This window comes from Mesoplodon bidens, assembly GCF_964165515.1.
Source record: "Mesoplodon bidens genome assembly, chromosome: X".
NCBI lineage: Eukaryota > Metazoa > Chordata > Mammalia > Artiodactyla > Ziphiidae > Mesoplodon > Mesoplodon bidens.
The window spans coordinates 44397481-44422932 of record NC_138163.1 but is presented as its reverse complement, the minus strand read 5'-3'; the positions used below and the strand labels follow the sequence as shown (position 1 = coordinate 44422932).

Below are 25452 nucleotides of genomic sequence, written 5' to 3'. Positions count from 1 at the left end.
TATCTCGACTTCATTTGCTAGCCTGTAGACCCAGCCTTCGTCTGAAGGTTTGATGTCCAAATTTGCACTGTAAGCAACTGAAAAAATATACCAAGCAATTACTTTGCATTGTGAAAAAGATGATCTGGGTTGCGTCTCTAAAACAATTTATTATATTACATCTAAAGAAAGAAGAGGGGGCTTCCCTGGTGGCGCAGTGTTTGAGAGTCCGCCTGCCGATGCAGGGGACGTGGGTTCGTGCCCCGGTCCGGGAAGATCCCACATGCCGCGGAGCGGCTGGGCCCGTGAGCCATGGCCGCTGGGCCTGCGCGTCCGGAGCCTGTGCTCCGCAACGGGAGAGGCCACAACAGTGAGAGGCCCGTGTACCGCAAACAACAACAACAAAAAAGTACCGCAAAAAAAAAAAAAAGAAAGAAGACAATACTATCATTAGTGCTCCAGCTATAAAGAGCCCCTACCTCTTGGCATTGGTTTTAGTACAGGGCACATTTTCAAAATTTGTTCTTTATTCCACGTTGCCACTGCTTTTTTTTTTTTGCGGTACACGGAACTCTCACTGTTGTGGCCTCTCCCATTACGGAGCACAGGCTCCGGACGCGCAGGCCCAGCGGCCATGGCTCACGGGCCCAGCCGCTCCACGGCATGTGGGATCTTCCCGGACCGGGACACGAACCCTCGTCCCCTGCATCGGCAGGCGGACTCTCAACCACTGCACCACCAGGGAAGCCCTGCCACTGCTTTTTAACCCTTTTGTTTTTATGTGTCGAATTCTCTCAGTTTATAAAGATGAAGTCCTGAAAAAACTATGTTAGAACTCGACAGTATCTGAGTTATTGCTCTATTCTGAAACTCACCATATGTTTTCTTGATGCTCTCGTGTTGAGGCTAACTAATAGCCTAGGAGGGGAAGGGGAGGAAGGGAAGGGGAAAGGAAGGAAGGGTGGAAGGGAGGAAGGGAAATGAGGGAGGGAGGAGGAGAGGGAAGGAGGAAGTCGGGGAGAAATTCTGGATATAGACGTGTAAAATCATACCAGTCAGGAGTAGGTTATCTCAACATTCCTCAGTATAGATGAGATTCACTGGAGGCCTTCATTAAGATCTATAAAATGGGGTGGCGAGAATATGGTGATGATGTAAGGGTGTGAGCTACTTTAAGAAAAGCTAGTCATTTGTCGTAGTATCTATTTAATACTGAATCAGAAAATTTCCTTCTGGTCAAACACATGCAGTTTTTTTAAGCATGGTCTCTAAATGAGGCAGTCTTTATGAAACAAAGATAATATCTTTACCTTCACTTTTCAGATAAAAGCGCACATGGATACATAGCAGCCCATCCTTCGGTAAGTGAAAAATTGAAAACAGTTTTGTATGATTGGTGTTTCCAGTGGTCCAACAGAATACAATTGTGCAGATCCTGTTTTTAGATACACATAGAATCCTTTAAAAATATTTTAAAGGTATAAATTAGATACATAAAATTCACCCATTTTTAAGTGTACAGTTTGATGAGTTTTAGTAAATTTATACACCTGTGCTACCGTCACCACAATCTAGTTTTAGAACACTTTCATCACCCCAGTAAGATCTCCCAGGTCTGCCTAGAGTTAACCCCCATCCACCGCACTTTAGCCCTAGGCCATCACTAATCTGGTTTTATAGACTTGTCTTTCTGGACATTTCAAATGTAAATGAAATAATACAGTATACGTCCTTTTGGGATTGGCTTTTCTCTCAGCATAGTGCTCTTAGGATTCATCCAAGTTGTTGTATCAATAGTTTGTTCCTTTTTATTGCTAAGTAGTATTCCATGGTATGGCTATACTGCTATTTAACAATTTACCCATTGAAGGATTTCTAGACTGTTTACAGTTTTGGGCGTTTATAAATAAAGCTACTATGAAAATTCATGCATAAGTCTTTACATAGACAAATGTTTATATTTCTTTTACATATAGAATCTTGAAAATAATCATCATAATGATAGAAACTTCTCTTTACTGAACAAATGTGCCAGGCACTAGGCTAATAACACTTTGTCTTCACTTATCCATTCCTACAACCCAATTAGGTAAGTCTTATAATTGTCTCCATTTTACAGATGAGGTTTAGAGAGGTGAAATAACTTGTCTAAGGTCATACCACTACATCTTTTGGTGTCACCTATTCCAGCAAAGTGAGACTTTGCCCAAAGTCACATAGATAGTTTTATCAGAGAAGTGACTACAAAATAAGCAACCTAGCTCAAGGGCCTTGGAAGTGCTATAGTGTCTGAAAGAATGCCCATACACAGAAAACAGTCTTAGACAAGGCTTCCCTTTACATAATTTTCATTTTGATATCCTGATAGAAATTATTTCCTGCCTCATTTGCTTCCTTTGGAGTGAAATAATTAGCATTAGTGAAAGTTTCCTCGCCGCTTATTCAGAGTCACGGATAATCAAGCTGATTCTTCCTTTTATAGAGGACAAATGCTGGCCTGCTTGATGTCACCCTGGGCAACCAGTGTGACAGCAGTAAATCATTTCTGGTAAAAACTAAAGGCTCTGAGATAATACGGCAGTGCCTCAAAAATTTAGAAGAGAATTACCACATGACCCAGCAGTTGCACTTCTGGATATGTACCCAGAAGAACCGAAAGCAGGGTCTTGAATGGATATTTGAACACCCATATTCATAGCAGCATTATTCATAGTAACCAGAAGGTGGAAGCAACCCAAGTGTCCATCAACAGATGAACGAATAAACAAAAGTGGTATATCCATACAATGGAATATTATTCAGCCTTAAAAAGGAAGGAAATCCTTACATAGGCTACAGCATGGATGAACCTTTAAGACATTATGCTAAGTGAAATAATCCAGTCACAAAAAGACAAATACCATATGGTTCTACCTATATGAGGTATCTAGAGTAGTCAATATCATAGATACAGAAAGTGATTGCTGGGTGAGGTGGAAATGGGGTGTTGTTGTTTAATGGGTACAAAGTTTTAGTTTTGCAAGATGAAAAGAATTCTGGAGATGGATAGCAGGGATGGATGCACAACAATATGAATATATGTAACACTCCTGGACTATACACTTACAAATGGTTAAGATGGTAAATTTTATGTTATGTCTATTTTACCACAACTAAAAAGAAAACTTAAAAGAGTAAAGGCTCTGGGCGTAGGTGTTTAGTCTTATTCCTCCACTTACAAGCTGAGCCACTTTGAGAAAGTGGCTCAGCTTCTGTGACCCTCTCTTTCCTCAGCCTTTAACTGGGAATAATAACAGTACCTACCTCCTAAAACTTGTGTGAATATTGAATATGCTAATGCATATAATATATTAGTACATTACCTAGCACATACTATGTGTTTATTAAGTGTAAACTACTACTGCTACTATTTGTAGATGTCAACAAAGACGAAAACTCATTCTCTCCATGCATGAGACTTGTCTGAGGCCATGGTACTGGTGCCTTGTTCAGAATTCTCAGAACAGAGCAGAATGTAGCCCTTCTTTTCTCACTGGTCATTGCCCTCCTTTTGCTTCTTTGCCATGACAGCTTCCTGGGCCTCACTGAAAACAGCACGTGAAGGGAGATAATAGCAAACTGGGAAAGACAAAAATACCAACCTTCCATGAGCAACACATACCTTACCTCCCTTGATTTAATTACTGTCATTATTGTGCGATACTAGATAAGTATCTTGACAAAGAAATTGTTGTTATCTTTTCAGGTAGTCAGTTATTTTAAACACCAACCTGCTAGGATAGTCTGTGTGTTGATTTTCATTTTTGTAAACAGCTTATAGCTCCTAGGATATTGGCCTTTTTTTTAGCTTGCTTCTATTGGTCTTACTTACAGAATTAAAACCAAATCTACATAATGTTCAAAATATTCCATCAGATCAGAAAAAGAAAACTCATGAACTCACTGTTTGGAGATAAAACAACTGGATATTCACGTATTTAACATGTATTTATCAAGTGCCTCCTTATAAACACTAGGAAATTTGGAGCTCAGTCTGGTAAGGGAAGAGAAGTATGAACATAAAGAAGCACAGTACCATATGGATCATGTTACATACCATAAAATATGTCCATGTGCTATGAGAATTCAGAGGAAGGAGCTTACTTTTAGCTGGGGAGGGAAAAGGAAGCAGGCCCTCGTCTTCAAGGGCTTAAGCTCAGTGCCTAGTACAAAATAGGCACTTGGTACATATTTGTTGAATATTGAATTAGAAAATGCTTCATAGAAAAGGCGGAATTTGAACTAGATCTTGAAGGTCAGATGCGATTTGGATCTGTGAAGATAAGGAAGGTCATTCTAAGCAAAGGGAAAGCATGATAAAGGGCAGGGTAGTGAAAAGAGCAAGGGGACAAGGGGGTATGGGTTTGAATGAAGACTGAGATGCAAGAAAATGAATCATAGGAGTTAAGCCTTGAAAGTTAAGTTGGAGCCAAATCATAGAAGCCCTTAAATGGTATTCTAAGGAATCTGGCCTATGTAAGTGTACAGTGGGAAGCCCTTGAAGTTTTGTGGGGCAGGAGAGTTAGGTGATTAAAGCTTATGCTTTAGAAGAGTGATCTGATCTCAAATGTCCAGAGTGAATTAAGGACAGAAGGTAAGACTGGATGCAGGGAGACTGACTGGGGAAATATCGCAAGCATCCAAGGCCAGAGGTGATGAGGGCCTACGTGAGATAGTGGCAGTGGGAATGGAGATTAGATTTAAATTCCAAAGATGTTTAGGTTATTGATTAGATGTTGGAGGAAAGGTTGAGGTGAGAGATGATTGCAGGCTTTGGATGCTATGTGGGTGGCCAAAAAGATGAGGGTATTATCTTTCAGGAGATGCATATTTCTGGGAGAAGATGCTGAGTTTCCTATTGGACAGTTTGAGTTCGAAGGTTTGGCAAGACTTCCAGATAGGTTTCTATTGATTGAATGAACTGAATTTAGGGCTTCCCTGGTGGCGCAGTGGTTGAGAGTCCACCTGCCGATGCAGGGGACACGGGTTCGTGCCCCGGTCCGGGAAGATCCCACATGCCGCGGAGCGGTTGGGCCCATGAGCCCAGGCCACTGGGCCTGCGCGTCCGGAGCCTGTGCTCCGCAAGGGGACAGGCCACAGCGGTGAGAGGCCCGCGTACCACAAAAAAAAAAAAAAAAAAAAAGAAATTCCTGAATGAACTGAATTTAGACCCTTAAGGTCAGGTTGGATCACTTCTTTGGGGCTCAGTAACTTGGATAATTGCACCTTGTGTTCTCCTTATGGTTCTAGGGGGAGATTGCACTTCACACTGCTTGTGCTTTTGTTGCATTAGAAACACTCCCAGTAGACCTAGCTATCCTACAGGATGTGATTTAATGGGATTGACTACCCCTTCTCGACATAGCCTGAACTGCTCACAAGTTTTGGCATCTTCTAGTAGCCTGGGTGGGAATCAAAATAGAAACAATGTTATATTCACTAAATGTGTTAAACTAATGGCAATATAATTAATAATGAATTCAGCGATGCCTCTCATAGTCATATGAATCTGCTTTACTGCCCACTCGTGATAGCTTCTTTGGTATTAGTGTTATTAAACACTAAATACTGTTCAGGGATCTACTCTTCAGTGTGAGGCTACTTTGAAATTTGTGTATATTTATTGTACTGTTGAGAGTGAAGTAATGCATTGAGAATCCTGAGCTAGTATTTTGAGTCGAAGGTAACAGCAATAATATGAATATGCCGTGATTTGTGCCTAGAGAAACTGGGTGTACGTGTGACAGATGACACTTTTTTGATTTACAGTACTGGCTTATTTTGTTCATCTACATTAGTGCTTTTTAAAAATTTCAGTATGCATTAGAATTGGCTGGATAGCCTGTTAAAATGCAGATTCTAGGGCTCCATTCCCAGAGTAGAATGGAACCCTGAAATCTGTATTGTACACAAGCAACCAAGAGGGGCTCTCAGACCATACTTAGCATTATCTAAAGTCTCCAAAGTCCTTACTTCTTCTTTCTTCGACCTTTAACAATTAAGCTCAAAGAAAGGAGAGTTTCCTAAGGTAGTTCCTCTAACTGGTGTATTCTCTAGAGCAGGGTTTGCAACTTGGTGTCCATGAATGGGCTTCAGAAGACATATGAACTCTTGAAATTATATGTAAAAATATGTATCTACCTGTATTTTTCTGGGGAGATAGGCCAAACCCTTTAGAATTGGAAATGAGTCCAAGACCCAATCAGGTTAAGAATAACCTGCCTTGCTCGACTGAATGTGTGGCATAATGACTGTCAAAAATACTTAATTTCAAAAAGACAAAAAATTTCTTACTTGATATCCATCTGTCTCTATTTTTACACGTTTAGACATACTAGACATAGTAATCCTCAGCCTGGAAGGAAGAGTGTAGCAACATTTATAACTTTGACTCCCCCAAAGGCCATCAAAAAAAGCTGTTAGTCAAGCAAAGCTAAGTTTATTATACTTACAGGAGCAAGAAAGAGCACTGCCAGTGTCTTAGAAAGGGGATGTCAAGGGAGAATATCTATAGGGTCTTGGAGCACGGCTATGTGATTTTGAAGCAGGTCTCACAAGACAAGAAACGAGTTAGGATTGTGCAGTGTTTCTGATAAAGTAACTTTGGATTGGGGAATACAGCAAAGTGAGGGTCTTGAATACAGTTTTGGTGAGCAAGCTGTTGTTATTCTTAATAAGTAAATTACTTCAGTTGGTTCAGTCTTATCTTCCAAGAACAAGTATTTCTTAAAGTGAGAAGCTAAGTTATTTTTGCTTGTTCTCAGTATTGTGTAACATAAGAACAGGAAAATATGCTCCATCTTGATATTGTTTAGCACAGGGAAAAGAAAGTATGCCCAGCCCCAGTGTTATTTACACAGGGATGGAAAATCTGTGGAAAAAATACACAGGAGCAAGAAATTATGTTAATTTCAATTCTTAGTACCAAGGCCTGGTATCTATGTGTAATGCTGGGTAGTTAATGCTCCCTGGCCCAACCAACATCCAAAACGTAATGTCCACTGAAGGTCACACATTCTTTCCAACCAACCAACATGGCAGCATAGTGTTTGGTCCCAGATAAACAGACATGTATCTTCTTCCTGCCCCGTAAACCCTCAAAAGATGAAAATCTTTAGGTTTTCTAATAGTCCCTTAGTCCATCCTTAGAGACTGGAATGTCCCCCATATGAAATTAGAGTAGTGAGGATAGTAATGAATGTTAAGAATCAGTCCGTGAAATTTTGCAGGTGGATCTTCTCTAATAAATTAACGAGAACTGAAATGTGCAAGGCTACCTCTTGGCCAGTAGGCACTGGTTGGTCTTTGTACCAGTTTAAGGGTTGGGCCATTTTTAGATCCTCATAGGCTGTATATACACTCTCACTTATGGAGGACATGTGATGCATTGTATCAAATACAAATGTATCAAATACAAATGTATCAAGTATATTAATGGGCCTCTATACCCCACTTTTTATTTTTGCTATAAACTTTTAAAAGTAATTTTAAAATGTTAATTTTGAGATTATTTGATCATAAGTAGCACTTAATTTATGGTTAGGTGTAATTTCTTAGAAATCATTGTGAATACTCAAGAATTGTTGCTAAATAGAACAGCCTAACTTATAATTTGTTTTTTAATATAATGAAATTTCTATAAATACTAAATTTAAATAACTAATTAATTAAGTTGACATATATTATACTTAACAGACATTTAATTAGACATTAACTGACTTAAATTTTATCATTTTCTTGTGGCATTTTGGAGCCGATGATTTATTTCTGAGTTCAAATATTTTCATAGGCCCACGTAAAGCTTATTATTCCTAGGCATGGTTCATATTGCCTAATGAATAAAATAGCATTGTTTGCCATATAGAAACTAGTCAATTTATATGCAGGTTCTACCAAGGAACAGTGATTAGTTGCATTCTGGATCCCAGCTGGCATAAGATAGAGTAGAAGTTTCTGGAACAAAATAATATCAAAGCAAATACCATTAATCCAAAAGCAACTTCTCCCTGTGCCCTGAGGTGCCCTGAAGAATTAGTCTTTCACAAAAAGAAACTGATTTTTTATCTAGAAATATAACCTCATTAATATATGTTGCTATCCATGCAGCCACAACCCAATGTAATAGCCCAGCTGTCTGGGCTAAATTAAGAATAAATATGCTGTACACCTGAAACTAACACAACATTGTTAGTCAACTATACCCCAATATAAAATAAAAATTAAAAAAAGAATAGAAAAACAATATCAAGTAAGCATATAAACTTCAATCTATAAACCACTCAGCATATATATCAGGCAATCAAATATTCTTTCAAATTTACAAATTCTAAGCTGTCTTGTCACAGTATATAAATCTTGCTGGCTCCAATAAGATATATGGTTATACCTATTACACCACCGTAGGTTTATACATGATTATAGAAAATCCACAGTGAATTTAAATCACAGACCGAGGTCCGTCGATGTAACAGTCTATTAGTAGGCTGTCTGTATCTGCCTCAGGAACTTTGTCCTCGAGGAATGAAAATTCTTTTTAGTCTCTGAAGAAGATATTCAGATTGCCAACAAACACATAAAAGAATGCTCAACATCACTAATCATTAGAGAAGCGCAAATCAAAACTGAAATGAGGTATCACCTCATACCAGTCAGAATGGCCATCATCAAAAAACCTACAAACAATAAATGCTGGAGAGGGTGTGGAGAAAAGGGAACACTCTTGCACTGTTGGTGGGAATGTAAATTGATACAGCCACTATGGAGAACAGTATGGAGGTTCCTTAAAAAACTAAAAATAGAACTACCATATGACCCAGCAATCCCACTACTGGGCATATACCCTGAGAAAACCATAATTCAAAAAGAGTCATGTACCACAATTTTCATTGCAGCTCTATTTACAATAGCCAGGGCATGGAAGCAACCTAAGTGTCCATTGGCAGATGAATGGACAAAGAAGATGTGGCACATATATACAATGGAATATTACTCAGCCCTAAAAAGAAACGAAATTGAGTTATTTGTAGTGAGGTGGATGGACCTAGAGTCTGTCATACAGAGTGAAGTAAGACAGAAAGAGAAAAACAAATACCTTATGCTAACACATTTATATGGAATCTAAGGGAAAAAAAAGGTCATGAAGAACCTAGGGGTAAGACGGGAATAAAGACACAGACCTACTAGAGAGTGGACTTGAGGATATGGGGAGGGGGAAGGGTAAGCTGTGACAAAGTGAGAGAGTGGCATGGACATATATACACTAACAAATGTAAAATAGATAGCTAGTGGGAAGCAGCCGCGTAGCACAGGGAGATCAGCTCAGTGCTTTGTGACCACCTAGAGGGGGGGATAGGGAGGGTGGGAGGGAGGGAGATGCAAGAGGGAAGAGATATGGGGATATATGTATATGCATAGCTGATTCACTTTGTTATAAAGCAGAAATTAACACACCATTGTAAAGCAATTATACTCCAATAAAGATGTGAAAGAAAGAAAGAAAGAAAGAGAAAGAAAGAAAGAAAGAAAGAAAATTATTTTTAGGCTTAGCCTGAGCCAGTGTACTCAAAGGCATAAACAAAAAATAAACAAGTTCACACACACATGCACACACACACAACAAAAGCTCAAAAACCATCTATAATAGTGCTGTCCAACAGAAACGTAATAAAAGCCATATGTGTAACTTTAAATTTTCTGATTTTCATTTTTAAAAGTAAAAAGAAATAGGTGAAATTAATTTTCATAATATATTTTATTTAACCCAACATATTAAAATATTTTTATTTCAACATACACTCAATATAAAAAGCATTAAGGAAATATTTTATATTTTTTTCTTATTATGTATTCAGTATCTGGTATGTATTTTTCACGTACACCTTACATCTCAACTCAGACTAGCCACATTTTAAGTGTTGAATAGCCATCATACTGAACAGCAAAGACCTTTATCATAGTTCAGTGATTTTTAAACTTAAGCAAGCATCAGGATCACCTGGAAGGCTTATTATAGCACAGATTGCTGGGTCCCACCCCCAGAATTTGATTCATAGGTCTGGATAGAGCCCAAGAATTTGCATTTCTAACAAGTTCCTTGATAATGCTAATGATGCTGATCTGGGGACCACACTTTGAGTACCATGGCCATAGTTATTTCAAAATCCACCTTTGGTACCATTTTACCCCTGCATTAATGTGAATGATCGAGAACCAACCCTAGATACTGTGGTTGCTGTCATTATTTTTGGTGTTATTGAAATTTTTCACATTGCAAATCACCATTTACCTGTTGGTTGAGACTGAATAATTATTTATGTAGATGAGTATTCCTTAAATCTTCATGTCTGTTATTCTCTGAGTGCTTCTTTCCAGGAGGCTGAACAGGAAAGAAACATTTATGGGCTTGCTTGTACTTAGTGAATATTTGCAGAGCTGTATTTATGCCATATCCATACGTATGCTCTGATCTTTAGGCACAAAATAGCCCTTTGCTGGTTGACAAACTGTCAATCAACACATTGACAATCTGCCCAGTACCGATTCAAGGCGTTAATAGCAATTAATTTGATTTTTAAAATATACTCATTGATTTCAAAAACACTGAACTTGAAAATGTTAAATGAATAGCTCACTGTTTTTGAGCTCAGTGGAAAATAAAAGGAATTTTTAAAATTTCATGGTGCTTAAATCCTTACCTGAATTTATCTCTGGATGTGGGCAGGTTCTGGCCACCAAATTGTAGATGGTTCTGCGCATTTGTAAAAGATGAAGTTCTTTCCTATCCCTACATGCTTAGATATTTTATCTCCCTTTTCTCACTTCTGAAGAAAAACAATGAGGGGTTAAGACCTAGTCTTTAAACTTTGTTTTTACCATAAGAGTACAAAAACAGCATCAGAGCCTCCTTTGGCTCCCCCTGTGTCTGAAGAAGAAGATGAAGAAGAGGAAGAAGAAGAAGACGACAATGAGCCGCCACCAGTCATTGCACCAAGACCAGAGCATACAAAATCAGTAAGTCCCAAGTGACCGTTTCCAAATGATTCAACAGATGTCCTTTGGCATAGTCCTAGAGTCAGAATCTAGTTAATCACCTAGTATCTGTTGAGCATATATGTTCCCGGACTAGAGTATAAGATAAAAATTTCATTGGGGTTGCTGTTTGAGGATACAGATTAGCACATGACAATTAGAGAATAATACCAAGCAATATACAAATAAGTGCTAAATTTTAAAACTGCTGCAGAAGTTAAGAAAGAGAACAAAAGCCATGGGAATCTGGTAGGAAGGATTGCATAAGCAGAGGCACCAAGACCACAATTCACACAGCATGTTTGGGGGTCTCAAAAGACTGGCTCCTGAGAGCTTTCAAGGGCAGTATACTTGAAGCAAATTAAAGATCCTTTTTGATAGAAATCACTTGTCTTTAAAAACTCATTAAAGGTTGAGGGGCAGGGTGGAGGGAGGAATGAATAGGTGGAGCACAGAAGATTTTTAGGGCAGAGAAAATACTCTGTGTGATACCATAATGATGGATACATGTCATTATACATTCATCCAAACCCATAGAATGTACATTGAGTGAACCATATGATTGATGGATTGAAAGTGATGAAAAATAAGGTACTTGAATATCATAATCCTATTGGTCCACTCTCTGTGTGGCCAAAAATACAACAGCCCAACTCTACCTTCATTATAGTTTGTTCCTCTAGTTCCTCCTACTTGACTTCTGTAGGTAAATACAGTTTGGTAAATACCTCTACAGAAATTGATGGCCCTGGAGGCTGCCATCCCATATAAAGGATAATGGGAGACAGAAAAGGCATTTCTGAAAAGAAAGACTCAGAGGGCAAGGCCAAACATAAATTTTGAGAATTAGAAGAGAGATATCAGGCATAATCAGACCCTAAAACTTTAGGAAAGTGATTTAATTGTCTAAGGTCTTACAACTCTTTAGTTACAGAATTTTTCACTAGTATCTGTATTACCCATACCCAATTAGTGATTTTGGATTCAAGGAACATTGAATTTATTAATGATCTATAAAAATGGATACTTCTGAAGTCATTATTGTAAAGGATACATCTAATAATTATGAAAGTACATGATAATAAATCACTGTGTATATGTGTAAAAAAAAAGAGTGAACCATATGTAAACTATGGACTTTGAGTGATCCTGATGTGTCAATGTAGGTTCATCAATTGTAGCATTATTTTGGTCTTTAATCTGTAACCAGATTTTTTGTCTTTAAGATCTACACTCGTTCCGTGGTTGAATCCATTGCTTCACCAGCAGCACCAAATAAAGAGGTCACACCACCTTCTGCTGAGAACGCCAATTCCAGTACTTTGTATAGAAACACAGATCGGCAAAGGAAAAAATCCAAGATGACAGATGAGGAGATTCTAGAGAAGCTAAGTGAGTTGTTTCTTGTTTTGCCATCATTAGTTTCTTCATGAGAGGGTTTCCCCACCTAGGGTGGGAATTGAACCTTTAAAAACTTGAACCTGCTTGCATGAACTCCAGGCTCCCTGACATCACAAGATGAAAAGTTTGAGACTCACTGTGTTTTCCAGATCACCCCCTCCCTCATACTCCTAATTGCACAGAAACCAAGCATTTTCACTTGAAAAACATCAATTGAGGTGAAAACTTCACTAAATGAATTAAGTAGTAAGTTTTATTTTAAGATTACACCCCCAAAGGGGATCCGTCTGATGAAAAATATCTTATGATCGTACCCCAGGGGCCCCCACCTGATCAATCATGATGGATAATTCAACCTCAAAACCCAACACAGTCAATCAAAGTGGGTGGCCACGATAAAATTGCCTTTTCTCTTAATTTAGGAACATTGCTATGTGGACAGGGAAGCAGGGCCAGCAAATGCTCACAGCCTCCTTCCTGCAGTGTCATTAGTGTACCCAGGCTTGTGCATACACACTCGCTCCATTTTACAAACCACTCCTCTTCCACTTAGCTTTCTGGGTCAAAGAGATTTTTAAAAAAATTCTCTGTTGAAAAGAGTCAAAGTTCTGTGAAGCACATTCATTAAACTCATACTACAAATGCATCTAACAAATCACTAGTTATCTACAGTTCGTGCCTCCAATCTGACTAACTCCTACACATCCTTCAAACCTCAGCTCAAAAGACACCTCCTCAGGAAAGCCCTCCTTGTCTCTCTCAGTCTGAGTCAATGGACCTTCTTTTCACTGCCTTTATTGCAGCAAATATCACACTGTACTTGTCTGTCTCCTTCACTAGGCTGGGAGCTCTTTAAAGACAGAGATTGTGTCTTCTTTTCCCGTACATCCAGCTCTAATAAAGTGCCTGGTACAGAAAGGCACTTAACGGATGCTTGTTGATTGAATGGGTGATAAAATGAGCAGACAAATGCATCTTTACTGGGTTCCTACTTACGTGTTCTATGCCAGAGTCTTTGGAGGAAACTATAGAAAAACAATTTCCTGATATTAAGAAACTTACAATTTTATTTGGAAGATAAGATTTAATAGTGTGATACAATTAGAGAATAGGAGGCCATCTTGTTTCATGCGACTGTCTGTCTAAAAGAACTCAGGAAAGGAAGAGAGCAGTGCAGGCTATAGGCCACAGGAAGACTCTGCAGAGGTGGTCGTAGGGCCATTTTGCCCTCCAGGGGACATTTAGCAGTATCTGGAGACATGTTTATTGTCACAGCACAGGGAATGCCACCGGCATCTAGTGGATGGAGGCTAAGGATGCTTATAAACACTCTATAATGCAAAGGGTAGCCTCCTTCCTTTCCCCTCTGCAACAAAGAATTATTCAGCCCCAAATGTCAACAGTTCTGATGTTGAGACAGTCTGACACAGAGGTATTTGGAAAGGCAAAGGTTTGGGTTGCAGTTGTCAGCGCTCAGAACTGGAATTGAGGGACTTTAGCCAACCGACTTTACTGTACATGATTAAACATGCCTCTAGTGCTAATACCAACTATTTCCTTAATAACAACAGCAATAATTCCCATTTATTAAGTGCCTTCTCTGCTGACCACTTTACATACATTATCAAGTTTAATTTTCACAGTAATCCCTTGTGGTAGATTTTCATAGCCTCATTTTATAGATCAGTGAAAGTAAGCCTCAAAAAGCTGAAGTGACCAGATCACCAAACTAATGAGTGGCAGAGCAGGAGTTGGAATTCATATCTGTTTGCCTTCAAAGCTTATACTATTTCCATTACCCACTTTGCTTCTGCATTTGCCAGCTGTCTATTTGTGTAAAAGGGAAGGAATAAAGGAAAGAATTGCCTGGATAATTTCAGTTCAAGTATTCAGACAATTGCCTCAGTTTTTTTTTCCTTTATTTTACATGACCTGAGAGAATATATCAGATTTTTAGAATCTAGCAGCCTCGCTTTTGTAAAGTTGATTATTTGATAACTGTTTCAAGTCTCAGTAGATTTATTATAATGAAAATACATTTATAGCTTTCTTAAGTTCACTGACAGAGAAACAGGCATTATTTTGAGGCGGGGGCAAGATCTTGTTTAGCTTGCAAACTGTAATGGTTCTGGAGCTGTGGTTTTTATAATTTGTTGTTTATTCTGCCCTACATTGAGCAACATGATGAAGAGGGAAAAGCCATGTTTGATTACATTTTTAATTAAGAATTAAGTCAGTTTTTTTCTCCATTGGAGAATGCTTGGGCCTAGAGAGAATCTTTTTCCCTCCAGCCTGTGGGCCACCTGCAACTCTCAACCCTACCTTGTGCTCACAGATGTCGGCAGGGCACACCTGCCAAGAAATGGAGGAGTGTTTTTCACGAAGCAAATCCAGGCTGAGCTTTACTGCAAAGTCTGCAAAGTCTGTCTTTCCTGCTTCTGCTTCACCATCACCCTCTCTGGGCCCTGTCTCTGCCACTTACTCACTTATATAACCTTAAGCTAGTTATTTAACCCCTCTGAACCTTCATTTCTTATTGGCCAAATGGGGATGAGAATCGTAACTACATTTTAGGACTCTGTCTATAGGATGGATTTTATGTAGCCCAACCTATGGCTAAGAGGACAGGTATTGGCGTCAGAAAGGCCCAGATTCAAATCACAAGCCCATTGCTCCCAGCTGTGTCACTTTAGGCAAGTTATTTTAACTTTTCTGGACCTCTTTTTCCTCATTAAGAAAAATGGGGATAATAATGGTACCAACCTTATAGCATTATGATAATTCAATGAGAATAATGTATGTAAAAACCTCCAGCAACAGTACTTGGTACACAATAGGTGCTCAATAAAAGGTAGTTACTATTTTATTACATGAATATAAAGCCTTATTAAGATAATACAATAGGACAGACTTTGAAGTGAATCATAACTGAGTCTGAGTCACAGACCCAGCCCAGCTGTGTGTCCTTAGACAAGTCACTCAACTCCTCTAAAATTTAGTGTCTTCATCTGAAAAATGGAGACGATTGTACTGGTATAATGGGGATTTTGTGAGGTCCAAACGAGGCAAAGTATGTAAGACACCCAGCACAATAAATAGTTGCTTAGAATTATTATCCTGTGTTTTCCACCATGAGAGCAACCGTATTTTTCAATATAAAAAATTGGGGGACTTCCCTGGTGGCGCAGTGGTTGAGAGTCCGCCTGCCGATGCAGGGGACACGGGTTCGTGCCCCAGTCCGGGAAGTTCCCACATGCCACGGAGCGGCTGGGCCCGTGAGCCATGGCCACTGAGCCTGCGCGTCTGGAGCCTGTGCTCCGCAATGGGAGAGGCCACAACAGTGAGAGGCCCGCGTACCGCAAAAAAAAAAAAAAAAAAAAAAATTGGGGCCTAGGATCTTCAGGGGGACAGAATGTTTGAAACCAGCAATAATCCCAGATGTATGGGCCCTGTACAGAAATCAATGAGGAGGAGGAGCTTGGGGAAGGAGTAAAGGAGCCTGTGCTAAGAGGCAAAGTAGAGGGAAAAGGGAGACAGGGAGGTAGGAAAATGGCCTACGGCCCATACCAGGGTGGACCCCACCATAAGCGTGGGGAGGAGGGGAGGGCGGCCTCACCTTCAGTCTCAGGGATCTGATTACTATGATGTGGGCAGCCCAGACCACAGAGCTGTCAGGCTATTCTTCTTCCACACAGATACTGATTGTGGGAGCCAGACCATGGGGTCATTAATGGCTGAAATGAACAGATCATCTTTCAGTTTTACACAGACAGATAGCCTGGGTCTGCCTTGTTCATTGTGGTCTGGTCTGAATCTGCTGGAAAATAAAGAAACCCCTACATTTTAGTGAAATTTTTCAAAAGGTGCTGACTGTCAGCAGAATTGTGCAATCACCTCCTCCTCTAGTCCCTCCCCTCCCCCAGCATCCCCCACTCAAAACTCTTTCTCCGGATCCCCCCTCAGATAGAACTAATATTAGTTTAGAGAGTTCTTTTGCTTTTTCTCAGAAGTCAAAACCTTCATTATGCCAAACAGACAGTCCTTTAATGCTTGGAGTTCAACTTCTTTTCTTTGATATGTAGGAGAACACACTGATGGGCTTTTCTGTCACTGAAACCACATCATGAAGCCTATTTTCAAATACTAGTATTTAGTGATTTCTTAAATCCTTGTACTTTAAAGTGAATGGTTTGTTTCTCATTTAGGAAATTGCTCTGGTTGGAAGTTGTTCTGGTATTGTCGTCATTTTTTTCCTTTTGATGTTGAGTTGCTGATTTTTGTCTCTTTATGCCTATTGTGTACCAATGTTTTCTCCTTTCTTTAGTATAACTTATGAACACAAATTATAATGGCTCTGATGAAAGACGTCACTGTAAAAGCTTGTTTTGTAATTTGGAATTGTACACGAGGCCTGCTGTTCACTTGCTTAGCATCAGTAGATGGCAGCACACACTATCCTGTGACCGGTAATGAGCATGAGGACGCCATTTTATTTGAATAGCAGTTAAATTCAGAAGCAGAAGCGCATCAAAATGGTTGTCTTTTGGTAATCCTCATGAAAGGATTTATTCCCAGTTGTTGTTGTTATTGTTTTTATCCTGCATACCATGGAAATAAAAGTTGAATAATTTACTGCCATAAAACCTCATTAATAGAGACACAGATGTAGAGAACAGATGTATGGACACCAAGGGGGGAAAGCAAGGCGTGGGAGGTGGGATGTTGGATGAATTGGGAGATTGGGATTGACATATATACACTAATATGTATAAAATAGATAACTAATAAGAACCTGCTGTATAAAAATAAAATAAAATAAAATAAAATAAAATAAAAACCTCATTAACTAAAGCCTGCCAATTGGAATTGGTCATAATTCAGACAGTGGCTTGGGCTGAAGCTTATTTGCTTTTGTTCAGTCTATGGAAAAGAGTTTGCTCAGCAACTTAATAGTGTAACTTTCTTAGAAGACTTTAAACTGCTTAATAAAACTGTGGTTTCAAGTGACTTTAAAATGGTCATTTCATTAAAAAAAATTTTTAAGTTCCAGGTCCTTACCCATTCACAGCTGGCTTGAAGGAGGGTAGTTCTCAGTGATGTAGAAATCTGTGAGACAATTTGAAAAATGAAATAGCAACTCAGAAATCATTAAATTGGTAGTATTCTATAGAGATAGCTCAAGTAAAATACATTCTCTAGCCCCTGCCTTAAAATACGGGGAATTTACTAAATGAAATTCCTAATTTTATTTGAGTTTAATTCAATAGACATTTATTGAGTAACCAATGTATTTCACATACAGCATTATATGAGGAAGCACTGAGGATGCAGAGATGAATAAGACATGGCCCCTGTCCTTACGACACAGTCTATAAGGGGATGTCAAATAATTAGATATAGATAGATGGTGTATTAAGTACAGAGAAGGAGAGCAAGAGCAAAAACAAGAAAAAAAGCAAAAGAGGAGGCAGAAAGAGAGAGAGAGAGAGAGAAGGTACAATGGCAGTACAGAGAAGGGAAATTATTAACTTTATTCCAAAAAAATCAGGGAAGGCTTCCTAGAGGAGGCATAACTGAAGCTGAGTTGAAGCATGAATAAGGACTTGCCAGGAAGAAAACTTAAGAAGGACATTGCAGGCAGAGAATAGCATGTAAAGAAAGTATACAAGTATATGGTTGAGAACATTAACTTATTCAGTGCCACTTGAATATATCAGTAGAATTGGTGGTGGATATGGGGGCTGGAGTTTTAAGAGAGGGAGCCAAATCGCTAAGCAGGATCTTATCATGAGCTACAATTCGTTTGTTATGGTGAGAGCATAAAGTTCTAGTGGGGAAGTGGGGAAGATGAGATGGAGAATGAAGCAAGAGCCAGATACAAAGAACCTTGCATTCTATGCCAAGGAGTTTGAGCTTTACCCTGTAGGTGTTAAGGAAGCATCCAGGACCCCTGAACCAGAGAATCACGTGATCAGGTCTGCACTTAGAGTATCCTGACAGAGGTGTGGAGCCTGGACTCGAGTGGGCAGAGGCTGGAAATTCTGAATCCAGTTAGGAGGCTGTCGGAATAGCCCAAACAAAGAATAGTGAGGGCCTAACTAGAACAGTGGTAATGAGGAAACGACAGATTCAAAAAGTATCTAGGAGGTAAACAGATATAGGCCCAGGACTCAGTGGACAACTACACATGGGGAGTGAAGGTAAGGGATAAGTCAGGGTGACTCCCAGATCTCTGACTCGGGCTACTGAGTAGACAGATGGTAGCGCCATTGACTGAGATTGGGAATACAAGAGGAAAAGAATTACAACGACTCACATATTGTGAGTCTTATTTAACCTAACTGAAACATGGACTTCTCTTACAAAAAACAAACAACAACAAACCTAACAACCATGGATGAACAATCCATGAATGAAACATTTAATTTATTATTTTTTCCAGGTATACTATCTACTGGTAGGTCTGAATTAAGTTGTTCACTAGCCCAGAAAATAGATCATGTCTAAATTAGCACGAAGTATTGTCTGTAGCACACAGTTTAGCTCTTGAATACATATTTGCTTGTTCACATTCATTTAGTCAGCAAATTCAGTTGGCAGCCACTGTTCTGGGCACTGAAGTTACAGGGATGAAAAGACAAGCTTCCTACCCTCAAAAAGAAGCATGTAAGTCTCATTAGAATGATCAGTGAAGAATTCACAAAGGATTACTTGATATTACACTTAAATAATAAATAGGAATTCATGGGTTTGATAGGAAAGGGAAAGGGGGAGCATGTCTAAAGACCAAAGCCTTGGATAGTGATGGTGTTGCTAGGATATAAAGTTGGAGGGATGAAGCGGAAAGGAATAATATGAGGTTAGACTGGTTAGGTAAGAGCTAGATGCTGCTGGGTGGTAAAGGGCCTTCTATGCCAGACTAAGAAATTTGAAATTGATCCTGTAGTAAGGGGGAACTTTTGACGATTTATGGATAATGGAGTGAAATCACTCTGAAGTAGGCTGACCTCACATCTCAGTTTATCCAAGACAGTCTTCGTTTATGAGTTACATGGTTACCCTATTCCAAAGGCATTGTGGACAAGGAATTAGAGAAGTCAGAGTTTAGAGGTAGGTAACGACTAGCACAATGGTTTGAACAAGAGATGGTGAGGACCTGAACAATGGCGGTGGCCATGGGTATGAAGAGGAGGGAATGGATAAGAGTGACAATTGGGAGGTAGACTCCACAGACCTTCTCTTGATTAGTTCATGTGTATACATCTTGTTATACTAACTGACTCTACACTTCTTTGAATAGGGGCCATGTTAGTAAGATATAACTTAAAGGTAATGATACTGATGTTTGCTTCCATAAGGAAAGAAGGGAGGGCCAGAAGTATCCAAATAAATGATTCCCTTCAAAGTAGTCCACTTGAGAACTTATTCCCACGATGCTGCCATGGCACGGAATTTTTCGGTACCTATTTGAGCATTGCATTGGAGAGTCAATGTCACTTCCTTTAGATTTATTCTGACTGGTGGCAAGTATTGATCCTCTGAGTAGTGGACTTGAAATCACAAAAACCAATATTTTTTCCCAGAGCCAAACATGATAAATTAATGGTTTTCTTGTGTGGCTTGTAAACTTACTCCACAATGTTTGTAACAACCTATAGAAACAGAAAGTAGATGAGTGGTTGCCTAGGGATGGGTTGGTAAGCAAAGAGGGGGTCAAGAGTGACCGCTAACAGGTACAAGATTTCTTTTTAGGATGATAAAGATGTTCTAAAATGAGATTATGGTAAAATTTAGTAAATTTGCACAACTCTAAAAATTTACTAAAAGCCACTGAATTGTACACTTTGAGTGAACTTTATGGTATGGAAATCATATCTCAGTAAAGCTGTTAAAAATGTTTGGAGTGCTAATAGGGTCCTAGGTTCTGGGATGTATGGAGTTTTTTTAGGATTTTATTTTATAATCATACAAATTTTTATGAAGGTATAGTTGTTTTACAATATTATATTAGTTTCAGGTGTACAGGGATGTAAGTTTTTTAAAACAGTAAGCCTCATTACTTTATGATTAACCTTTATTCTTTATTAGAGCCATTCCCCATCCCCCATAGCCCTTAGTGCAGTACTGGGTGCATATTAATTGCTCAAGAGATATTTGTCCAGCAAAACTGAATGTACTGTAGCACTCAATTTTACTCCAATTCAGAGAAGATAGTGATTTTATTAACTACTATGTACAAGTCCTTAGATGTTTTTATCTCCTAATCTACAGTATCCTTTTTGGGAACTTTTAATAAATGTTGGGTTATGATCAGTCCTTCTTGTTTCCCAAACATCATCAATTTTGAGTATAAGCACCTGGGTTATTACTACTAGTTTAATTAATATATTACTGTTTGTTACTTTAAAAAAATATATCATTATCCATATAAATTATGTAAATCACCTAAGAATATTGCTCTAATATTTTATTTGTCATTGACTCTGGCATCTTAAATTTTAATATTAAATAGAGGAAAATCAATCAATTTAAATCTCTCTCTCTCTCTCTTCCCTCCCTCCCCTCAGGAAGCATTGTGAGTGTTGGTGACCCAAAGAAAAAATACACAAGATTTGAAAAAATAGGTCAAGGGTAAGTGATTATTATGTGAACTATCAAAAGATGAGCACCAGAGACATATACTAAAATGCAATAACAGCTTGAATTTCTGGTAAATTATACTTCTCATTTTCTAGGTTGTATTCATGTTTTGCATTCTTAATATTGGCCTTTCTGGCTGGCAGACTGTTAATTAACCTAGGAACATATCCTGCTGGAATCTTCACTATTGTTAGGTTAACAGTGAATTATTTACAGATGCTTTCATCCCATAGAGTTAGACAATTCAAACCGATTCCTCTAGAAAAGCAGTAGAGTTAGAGAAACCTCTCAGCTTGTATGAAAACCCCCTTTATCCCTGTCCCCCTCTACATCTGTATGGATGTTATGCTTAACTTAAGATCCTGTTTCATTCTCAAACTGTAAAGTGACAGTGATGGTAGGGAAGATCCTTATTGAATGAGCCAGAGGTGGGCAGAGTTGGCTATCTGAGTAAGGAAGAAATAGATCAATAATCCCTAAATGGGATAGAGTGCATCATTTTCACTTAGTATGCTTGTAGGAATAAAGATTCCCAGGCTCCACTGCCAGAGATTTGATTCAGAAGTCTGGAGCGGGGCCCAGTAATCTGAACTTTGGAACAGTTCCTCAGATAATACTGACCATCGGCTAGACCTGGAAACCAGGGGGCTAGATCATTCACCAGAGCTAAGGGTGGGAGTCACCAGTTCTACAAGCCAGCTGTAATTAGACATGTTTCTCAAGCCTTAATGTGAAACTAAACAGGAGTGCCTGAGTAGGCAACAGGGTTTGAAACAGGGAAATGTTTTGTTTAAAGAGAAATGAAGCGTTCTAAAGGGGTGTCCTTAAATGGGAAATGAGACAAGATATGAGGTGTACCAACAACTGTATGCCAGGCACCCCAGAGGTCTCCTGACTGAAACAAGGGGCTGGGAAGAAAGGGATACAGCTAATGTGCCTGCAAAATTGTGCTAGCCCCTCAGCCACTGGAGTCTGTTTTCAGATAAGGGAATGTAGGATTTCTTCAAGCACCTCACTGCTTTTCCTGGGATTCTTAGCTTCAGAAAATTATATACTGTATATAACCTTGACTGTTTTGTGATTTTTTATATTTTATTTCATTTTCCCCCTAGCTTTTTTACTAAAGTTTCTTCTGAAATTGCCAACTTATCTCGGGAAATAAGGGAAAACATTCATTAGACATTTTGGCTAGAGGGTAAGAGGGACACTCTTGGGGACTGTGCCTGGTGGGAATCAAGGTGAGAAGACCCTAAGAAGGAGGCAGAAACTAAGGGAGAAATATAAGGCCAAGTGTCTTCTTGCAGTGGAAACCGTAATTTTGCTGCATTTAAACTTTCTAGGAGGGTAAAATATATACCTGTTTGTGCTCTTGCTTCTTTCTTTGTCATTTGCTGTCACTGGTATTCTCACGTGCTCATAAAAAAAGGTTTTGTGGTCTCTAGAGGGCCCCTAAAACTTAACGAGTCAAATAGTGTTTCTGCCCATTGCTCTAGGACAGTGCTGTCCCCTAGAACTTTCTGTGATGATAGAGATGTTCTACATCTGCACTGTCCAATATGATAGCCACTAACATGTGGCTGTGGAGCACTTGAAGTGTGTCTAGTGCAAATGAGAGACTGTATTTATTTGAATTAATTTATTTGTTCAACACACACTTATTGAACACCAACTATATGCCAGGCACTGTGTTAGATGTGAGAGAAACAGAGCTCACTAATGAATAGTGTGGGCCCTCAAGGAACTTACAATCTATAGTGATGAATGCTTGAAGAGGCTAAATAGGGTACCTTGGGTGACATGCTTACTCCATTCACCTAAGTGAAGGGTAGGGCTGGCTTCTGTAGCCATTATTTCACCTGGAGTTTTCCTCCTTAACTTCTAGTGAACTAGAAGTTCTAGTGAACTGGTTGTTTTACTTAAGTCAGGAAGCCGTGCCTTCTCAAGTCCATGTACAAACCTCAGCTCACTTTCTTTTTGTCCAAAAGGTTAACACCACAAGGCAGGTTAAAAAAACACAGTATTTTGTACTAAGGTGACTTGGAAGGCAAAAGTTACCTTTTAGATTTTAGTTTAATCTAGTTGTATCTTTGATGGAGCTAACAATAGGAAGTGATACACAATCCATAGAGAAGTAGCATTCCAGATCTTTGCTGTCCAATATGGTAGCCATGTGGCTATTGAGCACTTGAAATGTGGCTAGTCCAAACTGAGGTAAGCTACAAGTAAAAAATATGCACCTGATTTCAAAAAGTTACTATGAAATAAACAATGCAAAATATCATATTAATAAATGTTATATTGGTTACATGCTGAAATATTTTACATACATTGTGTTAAGTAAAGTATATTATTAAAATTAATTTTACCTTTTGAGCTTTTTAAAATATAGTTTCCCCCAAATTTAAAATATGGCTCACATTATATGTCTAATGGACAACACTGCCCTAGTTGTAGGTTTAAATGGGAGCTATTTATTTATTCATAAAGTGTTTTTATATTCGGAGTTGTCTTTTGGGGAGTGGAAAATGTTATAATTTTGTTTTGATTGCTCATTCTCACTTAGACCCAACTGAGCCAAAAATATCATTGAATTTAGAAAAGAAAAGAAGTAAGAGATGGTTTCAAATATCTCCCAGATACTAGGTAATGAAGCAAGACTGATTTCTCCAAGAACAAAGATTAGGCTGCCAAACAACTTGGCATACCAAAGAGATTTCCCCTCCTGGTTGTTATTTATGCTTCTGACATCTGAGGGTGCAAAAGGAAAGTTCTCTATTTCTGCATACCTTTGTAAAGCCTTTATAATCTAAAATGAAAAATCAAAGGAGAAATCCTGCTTGCCGCTGCGGAAAGTTCTCTTTTATATTCCCAGCAAGTTCATCATTTTCAAGAATGATGAAACCAGCAGAGAGTTCACTCTTAGACCCCATTCAACTTTTAAATAAACCCTTAGAGGGTGGGGAGTCTTTTTGATTTATCCTTTTGTCGCCTTTACTGTCTAGCACAGTGCTGTTGTATTTGGTGGAGCCCCCCAAAACAATTTTGTACAGTTTCGATCAACAGTCAGAGTTCATTTGGCCAACCTCAGGGATTTACAGAGCTTCCCCTGTCTGCTTCCCCCATCTCTCTGGATCTGTTTTTGCCTCAATAAATATTTGTTGAACTAATGAAAATGTTTGTCTTTCTAGCTCTCCCTTCCCTCTGTCCTCTGTCTTTTCATGAGTATATACATGTGTATCTTGCTCTTTCTGTCTCTGTTTTTTGCAGTGTGTCTTTTTTTTTTTTTTTTTTTTTTTTTTTTTTAATCCATTTTTTTTTAAGTTTATTTATTCATTTTTTTAATTAGTTTCTGCTTTATAACAAAGTGAATCAGTCATACATATACATCTGTTCCCACATCCCTTCCCTCATGCATCTCCCTCCCTCCCACCCTCCCCATCCCACCCCTCCAGGCGGTCACAAAGCACCGAGCTGATCTCCCTGTGCTCTGCGGCTGCTTCCCACTATCTATCTACCTGACGTTTGGTAGTGTATACACGTCCATGCCTCTCTTTCGCCTTGTCACAGCCCACCCTTCCCCCTCCCCATATCCTCAAGTCCATTCTCAAGTAGGTCTGCGTCTTCATTCCCGTTTTGCCCCTAGGTTCTTCATGACATTTTTTTTTTAAATTCCGTATATATGTGTTAGCATACGGTATTTGTCTTTCTCTTTCTGACTAACTTCACTCTGTATGACAGACTCTAGGTCTATCCACCTCATTACAAATAGCTCAGTTTCGTTTCTTTTTATGGCTGAGTAATATTCCATTGTATATATGTGCCACATCTTCTTTATCCATTCATCCGATGATGGACACTTAGGTTGTTTCCAGCTCCGGGCTATTGTGAATAGAGCTGCAATGAACATTTTGGTACATGTCTCTTTTGGAATTATGGTTTTCTCAGGGTATATGCCCAGTAGTGGGATTGCTGGGTCATATGGTAGTTCTATTTGTAGTTTTTTAAGGAACCTCCATACCGTTCTCCATAGTGGCTGTACCAATTCACATTCCCACCAGCAGTGCAAGAGTGTTCCCTTTTCTCCACACCCTCTCCAGCATTTATTGTTTCTAGATTTCTCTTTTTTTTTTTTTTAATTAGTTTCTGCTTTATAACAAAGTGAATCAGTCATACATATACATCTGTTCCCACATCCCTTCCCTCATGCATCTCCCTCCCTCCCACCCTTCCCATCCCACCCCTCCAGGCGGTCACAAAGCACCGAGCTGATCTCCCTGTGCTCTTGCAGTGTGTCTTTAACTGTTTCTCATAATCACTAGATCAGCCTCACCACATCTGATTTTGTTCTCCTTTGGGTATTTGTGT

General features: G+C 39.0%; 1 protein-coding gene across 8 annotated transcripts in view; it reads left to right on the top strand.

Moving 5' to 3' along the window:
* Positions 1-25452, top strand: part of PAK3 (p21 (RAC1) activated kinase 3) — a 123465-nt gene that overhangs the window by 52190 nt on the left and 45823 nt on the right. For all 8 annotated transcript variants that reach the window (XM_081222431.1, XM_081222429.1, XM_081222427.1 and 5 more), the window contains 4 exons: positions 1303-1340; positions 10897-11028; positions 12273-12438; positions 21015-21078. In XM_081222431.1, the coding sequence (XP_081078557.1) occupies positions 1303-1340; positions 10897-11028; positions 12273-12438; positions 21015-21078 (400 nt within the window). The remainder of the gene's footprint in view (positions 1-1302; positions 1341-10896; positions 11029-12272; positions 12439-21014; positions 21079-25452) is intronic.